Here is a 10,095-nt window from a genome sequence, read left to right on the forward strand (position 1 = left end):
CACTTAGCTAATAGCATGGTAGCACATTCCATATTGGAAATGATTTCCTCTCAAAATTTTGAAGGCAGCACTCCATGGCCTTCCTACAACTAGGATCATTATGGAGTAATCGGAGGCCCTTCTGAAGTTCGTCTTTTGTATATAAACTGTACTTTCTTTCTGAAAGCTTTAGTGATGTTCTCTTCACTATAGGGTATTGAAATTTCATGATGATGGGCCTAATATTTTTGTAGGATTATTATTATTATTTTTTTAATTTTTAATTTTTTATAAACATATAATATATTTTTATCCCCAGGGGTACAGGTCTGTGAATCGCCAGGTTTACACACTTCACAGCACTCACCATAGCACATACCCTCCCCAATGTCCATAACCCCACCCCCCTTCTCCCAACCCCCTTCCCCCCAGCAACCCTTAGTTTGTTTTGTGAGATTAAGAGTCACTTATGGTTTGTTGTAGGATTATTTAATCAGTTCTGCTGAGCTCTCCCCATCAGTCTGGGAACAAAGGCCCTTCAATTCTAGGACCTTTTTTCTTGACTTATGTCTTTGATGATTTCCTGCCCTTTGTGTTTCCTGATCCCAATTTCTGGAATTCTTTTTCCAATGTGGGATTCCCTGACTAAGTCTCTCATTTTCTTCTATTTTTCCCTTCTGTTTTGCTCTCTCTCATTTAATCTAATATCTGGGAGTTTTATTTTTGTACTTTTATTCACTCAAGTTTTTTTTTCCTCATTCGTTTTTTTCTTCTTTTTAAAAACAGTATCTTATTCTACTGTCATGGCCTTAATAGCCTCTCAAACCAGGAAGCCTAAAAGTTGAGACCCAACTGAGAAAGAGTTCAGGGGAGGCTGAGCAAAGTTTTGGTCTAGGAGAGAGTGTTTGCCACTTTGTGTAACTGACACAATGACTTTTTGCAATATATGCTATTGTTTTATTACTGATATTATTATCAGCAGTGATGGATGCTGCTGAAGCTTTGACCAGACTCCTTCGTGGCCCGGGGCACCCATTCCCCATGCTGCATTGGGTGTTGCTGTGAGGGTCCCAGCTGCCCCTTTTTCAGTGGAACTGCCCCTGGACAGATGGCATGGGTGCTGCTTTGCCCTGAGGCTTCTAGCACCTTTCCCTCAGGGGCAGTGTGTCACCAAGACTGACTGATACAGAAATACATGAGGAGGGTCTCCTTGCCTCAAGGCAGGACCAGCTCTGGTACAATTCACACCGCAGGTTCCCTGTGAGGTTAGACTGAAGATGCTCTCCAGCTGGGATCACATCCTTCCTTAGCTCCTTCTCCTGTCCTGTCTTGTTCCCTCACTCTCCTTTTTCCTTAAGAAATCATGTACACCCAAATCCCTCTTTCAGATTCAGCCTCCAGGGAAACTGGACCTAAAACAACCTATTTGATTGATAGAAAAATTTCAAGGAAGCTAAGTGATGTATGTATCACACACTTAATAGGGGGCAGACCTAGGAGATTGCCCAGCTAGGTCTCAGCGCCTCGGCTCTCAACCACGACAGGTTCCTACCTGATCTGACCTGTGCCTTGGTTTTCTTAGGTTCCTGGTTACTAGTGGGCGTTCAAATCAAAGGACCACATAAGTTTTCTCCCAGACCCAGAATATATTCTCATTTGGAGGGAGGACTTGTATAAGCAAGCTACTGGGCCATCTCCTTCTTTAAACATCTCCTTTATTAAATCCTCCAAGGATTTAATCCTCTCCAAGGATGAGAAGTATGTTGAGAGATCTCACCAGAAGAAGAGAGCATGCTGCCCTGCTTTCAGTGTGGAGAGAAGAAATTTGGGATGGTGAGCGGGGGAAGAAAAGACCCAAGAGACGCATGGTAGCTGTCTTCCAGTATTTGACACGGAGCTGTTTCTGCTTTCCTTCTCTGTAGCTGTTCAAGGGCAGAAATCGGGATGATGGGGAAACATTGTGGAAGGTATATTCTGGTTCAGTGGAAACAACCTCCTAACATGACAGGAGTCCAGGGATGGAATGTGCTATGTTGCCATGTACTAATTTTCCCATCACTGGAAGTGTTTTGAGAGAGAAGGTGAGGGTTGTTTAGAGTGAATTTTTGCTTTTGATACAGCACAGATGAGACAGCCTCTTAGTTCCGAATTCTAAGAATCTATGCTCAAACACACACACACACAAAAAAGGCTCCTTATTGTTGACAGTAAGACAGCAGAAAGTTTTTATTTTTTAAAGTTTTTAATTTTATTTTTTATTTGTTTATTTGACAGAGATCACAAGTAGGCAGAGAGGCAAGCAGAGAGAGAGGAGGAAACAGGCTCCCCACTGAGCAGAGAGCCAGATGCAGGGCTTGATCCCAGGACCCTGGGATCATGACCTGAGCCAAAGGCAGAGGCTTTAACCCACTGAGCCACCCAGGTGCCCCAAGACTTTAAAATTCTTATGGCTATGCAATTCTGCAACATTATATAGTGAATGAACACCCAGCTATAGGCATGCAGTGTTTTTTAAGTTTCCAAACAGCTCACAAGCATGCCAGCTGCCACTGCTCTGTTCCCACCACACCCCTACCTTCAGTATGCTCTCACACCCTCCCCTCTGCCATTTCTCTGAAACCTGTCTTCCTTCAAGGCTCCAGGAAGTTCCTCCACCAAGCTTTCTTTGCTGACCACCCTGGACTTTGTTGGTTGTCCATTATCTATTCTACTGGAATTTTCTTTTGTTTGTTCTTTGTTTTTTTACTTTGATGCAGCACAGACAACTGTATTGTTTTTATTCTTGTGGCCATTCCTCCTGACCACTGTGATGATGTATTTCCTGCTTTCCGGACTTCAGGCCTGTGGTGGGATCGTACTTCTTGGCCCTCTAGTGGTTGGATGGGGCCATGTCACGGTTGTAACCCAGGGAGTTACACACACTGCCTCTTACTTCCAAGGTCCAGGCATGTAAGGAGCAGTTCAGGACCCACCAGAGCTGTTTTTTCTCTGCCATGGTGATCAGTAACCATTGAGGGGCTATCCATCAGTCTGGGTTCCTGAGTAAGAAGATGCGGAGCAGGGTCTCCAGCCAGCTTGCAGTGAACACGCAGCATGAGTGGAAAATAAACCTTTGTTCTTCTAAGCCACCAAGAGTCTCCCCCAGGCCCTCCTTCACCCCACCACTGTGTCGTAACCTCCTTTACTCTAATGCAGTTCGCTATTAGGGGACAATATCTTACACGGTTTTGTATTTCTGATGCTCAACAGAGTACCTTGTTCATAGTAGATGCTCAGTCAAGCTCTGATTCATTTAGCAAATATTTCTGAAGTGTTTTTGGAAGTTCATCTAAAAATGATTGCTTTCCATTTTCCTGTAGAAGCTGTAAGCATTTTAGGGACAGGAACGCCCTTAGATAATTCCTCTGCCATTATGTCCCGAACACCAGTTCACAGGAAACTGAAAATGGCCTGCACGGGGGGATAAGTTGTGGGGTGGGGGCAGTTAGAGAAAGATGTTCTAGAAGGGATGGAAACATGACCTGACCTGGAGACAGCAGTGGTCAATTCCTGGGAAAGAAGGCGAATGAAATGATGCACTGAGAGAAAGAGCAGCTTCTAGAAATGTCTGGGCCACAGTAAAGTAGCCAGTGAAGTCATCTTGGGAGGCCCAAGAGAGCTAGAAACAGGGATACCCTTGGAAGCATGCTCTGATGACTCTTTTCCCCCAGCAGGAGCGCACCAAAGGAAAGATACATTGTATATGCTTCAGACCCAGAAGACAGATCTGTCCTTGAGCCTGCATTCTGGGTAAACACTCTGGATCTTAGACTTGAAATTATTTTAGGTAGTTTTTAAATTTTCAAGCTTGATTTGAAAAAGCACAGGGGGCAGAGAGGTCTCAGGATCGCTGACAATCTTTGCCCCCTTTCTGGAACACTGACGGTGTTGACAAGGGAGGAGCCAGGAGAGCTGCAAGGAGGAAAGAGGTCAACCGTTAAATGCTCCAAGAAGTCAAGGCAGATGAGAATTCCTGGTAGATACTGACAGTGACCAGTCAGCAGGGCTCTTCTGTGTGCCAGACTCTTCTACTCTGTTCTAAGGGCTTGACAAATATTACCTTACTCATCTTCACAGCAAACCTCTGGGCTCAGCAGCGTTGTCTCTGTATTAGGAATGACAAACTGAGGTTCAAAGACATTACCTGGTTTGTTCAAAGTCACGTGGATAGTGATATATATACATATATATGTGATATATATATATGAATATTACTCAGCCCTAAAGAATGAAATCTTGCCATTTGCAGATGTGGCTAGAGAGTATAATGCTGGGCGCCTGGGTGGCTCAGTGGATTAAGCCTCTGCCTTTGGCTCAGGTCATGATTTCAGGGTCCTGGGATCGAGCCCCACATGGCTCTGCAGGGAGCCTGTTTCCCCCTCTCTGCCTACTTGTGATCTCTCTCTCTCTGTCAAATAAATAAATAAAATCTTAAAAAAAAAAAAAAGGGAGTGTAATGCTAGGCCAAATAAGTCAGAGAAAGACACAAACCATATGATTTCACTTCTGTGTGGGATTTAAGAAACAAAATAATGCAGCAAAGTGGAAAAAAAGAGAGAGGCAAATGGAGAAACAGACTTAAGTCTAGAGAACAAACAGATGGTCACAGGGCAGAGCAGGGGTGGGGGTGAAACGGGTGATGGGGGTTAGAACACACTCACCAGGATGAGCGAGGGGAGTTGTAAGGAAGTGCTGAATCACTGTATTATACATCTGAAACTAATATTACACTGTATGTTCACTAACGGAATTTACATAAAAACTTTTTAAAAAGTCACATGGCTGGTAAGTGGTAAAGTGAGGATTTAAATTCAGATTTGTTTGGTTTCAAAGCATTCTTTTTTTTTTTTTTTAAATTCCCACACACTGGCCCTGGTGATAGATGGTCACACATCATTTCAAGATACTTGAAGGAAAAGTGCCAGCATGACCACGGCCATCCCTAACCACACGTAGCACCAGGAGCCAGCGGGCTGGGAAGTAATAGACATAACGATAGAAAGCCAGAAAGTCTCCAAGCCTCACGGGGGCCAGGAGTCTCATCCTCTTTCCCTACCACCTTCCTTTTCCCGCAACCCCCCCAAAATTGCAATGAAGCAAAATGTAGATGGAAGCGGTCTTTTTATGCAAGTCTCCTCTACAGCTCAAAACCAGTGTTGATGGTGTTAAATAATGCACATAACGGAGTCAGGTCATTCCTGCGTTAGGGCCACTAGTCTGCTAATCAGCATCCCCGGGAACAAGCACGCACGGTTATGATGAAGTTCTTTATGGGAGGAGAAGGAGATCTCGAAACAGTTTAGTGTAGGAGAAGCTCTGTGCCTTTAAGTGTTCTTTGGATGTACAAAGGAAGTCCCTTCAGGACTAAAGATTCTTTAGGAGTGGGGCTCCCATGAGTCACTCACCTCTCTCTCTAGTCTTTCCCGACTCTAGAAACAGTCTCCTTCCCCAAGAATGGAGGAAATTGTGCCTTTGGTTTTGCCCTGAGCCTTGTGAACTCAAGTGGCACCTTGGGTTTCTTTTCAGCCACCCTTTCTGGAAGGAAAGGAAATGTGTTCCAGTCTACCGGGCTCATGTCCTCACTAGTAATCCTTAGAAGAAAGCTTCTAGTCAAAGAGCACTTTTTTCTTTGAGTTTTCTGTTGCAATGATTGAGTTATTTACAGCAAATTTGTCATTGTTGGTCTTAGGCAAAGCCCTTCTCTTGTTTGATTTTTACTGATCTATTGATTTTTATCCCCACAATCAACTCCCAGCCATGTCCTGCATAGACAACTCCTCTCATGTTTTAATATGTACCTTTTTAGAGTGTATGCATTTTTATGTTACATAAGTGGTTTTGATATGCCCCCCAATAATGGGTCCCTGATTAAAGGAGTGAGACTGATATAAAGCGAAGGTCAAGCAAAGCTTTATTCCGCTCCAAGCATCAAGAATCAGACTGAACGTTTGGGGCCACACCTCTTACAAGAGAGGGTGACCTTTCTCTGTTTCACAGACTAGCTTTTAAGGGCAAAAGCCATGTGGCTGGGCCTGGCCACGCACAGGTGGCCAATGAGATTGTAATACACAGAGGAAACTCCACAGTCATGTTAGGTCACACATAAGTGACCAACTGAATTACAATTTACCCTATAGTAGACATTTGACCTAGCCTATCACCTTGTTAGAATTGGCGCCCAAAAGGCTCCCAAAGGGCGTGGCCCATACTCCTTGGTAGCTAGGGAGACAGTATGCATCCCCCTACTGAATGGATGTCTCCACCTGGCCTGACCCACCCTTGTATCTGGGCTTTGTTACCTGGGGCTGGTTTCCAGGACTTGTTTTTAAGTAAGTCCCCTGGGGGAAGGGGAGCAGGGACAGTTTCAGGGTTAAACAACAAGGTTTTTGTTCCTGCTTATTCCAGAGCAGGAAGGCGATAGTCCCCTGTTGGTGTGTCCCTGTTTCTGCTCATTTGGAAATGATAGATCTTTCTATTGTTGTGCTAAAAAGCATTTGGCTCTTCTCTGATCCATCTACCAGGCCTTAGGTATCTGAGCTCCTTCCACTCCCAAACTCAGGGCCTTACCCCAAAAAGGCTTTGTTATTCCTCACGTGCCAGCAGATAACTGGACTTCGGCAGAATTGCTCTGGCCGGCGTAGCTCTGCTCTGTGCATTTCTTATTGTCTTTGGACCACGGGAGCAAATTGGCCCTTCCTTTGGCACCTGGGAAGATGCTATCAGTTCTTCTCAAACACACTGTTAAAAGTAAGGTCTGTGGCCTTCCTGTTCATCGCGCTCCCAAAGGCAGATAACTGAGTTTCCAGTGGTGATGGCCATGGGGCCAGTACATGTTTCTCTCTGCTTCTGCCCTTCCCTTGCTATCCTTTAAACGAACTGTCAACATATGGGACATCATAGGGCATCCTCATTGCTGGAGGGAACCCAAGGAACACAGAAGTATCATTCCTTATCTGTCTCATTGCTCTCTCTCTTTTCTTTTACCAGACATGAAATAATAGTAAAAACATTTTCCCCCTTCTTGGCTCCCCAGTTGCATTATAAACCTCCCTAGAGGCAAGGCTGTGTCCTCTTTTTTTAACGTCCTGGCTTCCTCTGAAAGAGCAGACAAGGTGGTGTATTCAGGACGCAGTCCACCATTGTGGATGACTACTTGCCCATCTGTCCAATCTGAAATGACTGTTCCCTTTCTGGTTCACTGATCATGGGTCCGCCATGCTCCTTGAGGGCAATAAATACCAGTCTGGACTGCCCAGCATGGAGCTCTCTGCCTGTCTTGCCAGCCCAAGAGCCTCCAAGCCTGATAATCTCCCCCTGAGCTTCCAGCGTTCATGAAACTCATTTTCCTGATTTTGACTGTTACCCTGCTCCTGGTCTGGGTCGCCCAAGGTAAACAAGATCTCTCCCGAGGGTCATGTTCAGGGAATTCTTGGGGCTCTTGCAGCCTGGGCTAGGAGAATAGCGGGCTCCACGGAGGGCTTTGGATGATCTCTGTAGCCAAGGGAAAATTTGAGTTGTCTGGTACCAACTGATCTTGCCAGCGCCATTACTTGATCTCTCTGATCTCTGGCTTGCTCTGGAAAAGTGGAACATGATGATGGGGGCAGAGGATATGTGCAAGGAATTTGGGTGTGGAATATAGTAAAATGGGTACTTTTCCAAAAACACTTGGGAGGGATTTGAATTTTGATCTACTGTTGCTCCATGAAAATGGGTTCCTAAATTTCTGATTGAGGATTCTTTTTTAAAAGATTTTATTTATTTGTCAGAGAGAGAGAGAGGGAAAGCACAAGCAGGGAGAGCAGCAGGGGGAGAGAGAAGCAGGCTCCCCACTGAGCAAGGAGCCTGATGCAGAACTCAATCCCAGGATTCTGGGATCACGACCGGAGCCCAAGGCAGACACTTAACCGACAGAGCCACCCAAGTGTCACCCAAGTGATTGAAGATTCCAATTCCATTCTCAGACAATTTCAATTTATCTGGGCTACTTTAGCTTGTAGGTTCCACAGAGCAGCTGTTCCTCATTGTCTTTGCTGGTTAAGACCAGCAGAATGGCCCAGGATGTTGTGGAGAAGGGAGTATGACATTCTTGAGAACTTTACAGGTGCCCTAGAAGATGTGCAGATAGATGTGCACATGAGCATATTTCAGATTCCTGTCCCATTTTGTTGATATGGTCAGAGAGGGTACTGACAGCAAAGGGGAAAGGGAGCTGATACAGGGCATCCGGTTACACTATACCATGGGAGAGATGAAAACTTGGAGAGAGTGGGACTGCCTGTTTCCCCCAAAGGAGCTGGTCAGGAAGGAGAAGTTGCCTCATAGGGCCCAGGCCACCATATTTGGGGGCTTTTGGAATTGTGACTCAGGGCACAAATGGGAGAAGAAAGGATAATGGCCCGTCATCTCTCCTAAATCTGGAAGATGCCTTGTAAGGGCTTATTCCCCATATATATGTCCTATTTCTCTCACTATTGTCATCTCTGCTGGGCTTTGACCTCCCCCTTCCCCAGCCTGCTGCTTTATTTTAAGACTAACCCTGCCCTCTCCTTTTGTTTTGTTTTGTTTTGTCCTCTCCTTCTTTTTTAATTTCAGCCAGGTATTGCTGGGGTAAGTTGGGAAGGTGCAGAATAAAGTGTGAACAGAACGAAGTATCCCATATACTATGCCCATATATTATGAAGCTAAGTGTTGTGTAAACCCCAAGCATGTACCTGTCCAAACTTGATCCTTAAGCACACCTGGAAGCCTGGGGTGGCCTCTGTAGTCTGACCCCTCTTGCCCAACACTGAGTCCAACATCATGAGAGCCCACACTTCTATTAAATCATTCTTGGCTGTACCATTTGTGCCTGGCATTTTGGCCTCATTACACTTACAAATCAATACCAGAGGAAGGTGTGTGTGTGGGTTGGGGAGAATGGGGTGGATCCGTAGGTGGTTAACAATCTGTTTTGCACATCGCTCCTAGCCTGCTGGCCCACAACTCGTCCCAGATGATATCAATGAGGAATGTCCATTCTATCCATTTGATTCTTATTCTCTAGACCAGCACTGACAATAGAACTCTCTGCAAGGATGGAATGTCTCATCTCTGTGTTGTCCAATACGGTAACCACGAGCCAAGTGTGACTATTAAGCATTTGAAATGTGGCTAGTGAGTAAGGACACAGAGAGACCTGTTGCATCCTTGTTTGCAATGCAAAAGCAAAGCCCCAAAGCATTCTAAACGTCCATCAGAGGGAAATGATGTATTCGTGCTAATGACGACGATGTCTCACTCAAAAAAGATGATGTGAACCCACCTAACTCTGCAAGACATATTGTGGGATGAAAAAAGAAAGACATCCCCTGACATGGAAAACAAAACATTAGCCCATACTATATGTTTTCTAAAGGTGCGTATACACCTATAAAGTCAGCAGGGGACAATAATACAGATGCAGACACTTTGCTTTTTAAATCATACCATAAATACATATTATATGATTTTTATTAATATCTTCTCCCCTGACAAGGCATTAAGCTCCACGAGCACATGAAAGACAAAGAAAAAGGAAAAGAGACGTGGCTAGGGTCATTGGGGAACGGAATCTAATCACATCTAATTTCTACTTCCATTTCGATAGCTACGCGTGGGTAGTGGTTATCATACCAGACACTTTAGTGGTAGCTTTAGGCTCCTGGGACACAGGTTGCTTCTTTTTTTCTACTTTCACCCAAAAGGCTGCCTCCCCCCGTGAGAAGACCTGAGGTTCTATCCTATTAGGGACTCCAGGATGGCGTCTCATCGTTTCCTACAACCCACAGAGAGCTGGCGTCAGGCCACATGGGGTTCCAGCTCCATATGTTTCCTTTCCTCCCAGTTGGGGTCACGGGATATTTAATTGTGGGCTAGTCCTTTTCCGGGACTGATCCTGAACTGAAACAATGGGGATCTTTCCATCACCAGCCCCACGATTTGAGCTGTGGCCTCGAGTATTCTGTGCCCTTGCTGCTTATCTGACTAATCAAAAAGGACTTGATTATTCTGAATTGGGGTGTTCTGTTGGGCATCATCTACTCACTCTCCAGTCAC

The 10,095-nt window shown here is 45.1% G+C and overlaps 1 protein-coding gene across 1 annotated transcript; it reads left to right on the forward strand.

Annotated features, from left to right (window-relative positions):
* Nucleotides 1–7,349: 7,349 nt before the first annotated feature.
* Nucleotides 7,350–8,746, forward strand: DEFB121 (defensin beta 121). Its single transcript, XM_044262191.1, is given in 3 exon segments — nt 7,350–7,407; nt 8,614–8,690; nt 8,693–8,746. Coding segments are annotated over 3 exon segments (189 nt in total).
* The last annotated feature ends 1,349 nt before the right edge of the window (nt 8,747–10,095 follow it).

The sequence above is a fragment of the Neovison vison genome, chromosome 8 (genome assembly GCF_020171115.1).
Source record: "Neovison vison isolate M4711 chromosome 8, ASM_NN_V1, whole genome shotgun sequence".
NCBI lineage: Eukaryota > Metazoa > Chordata > Mammalia > Carnivora > Mustelidae > Neogale > Neogale vison.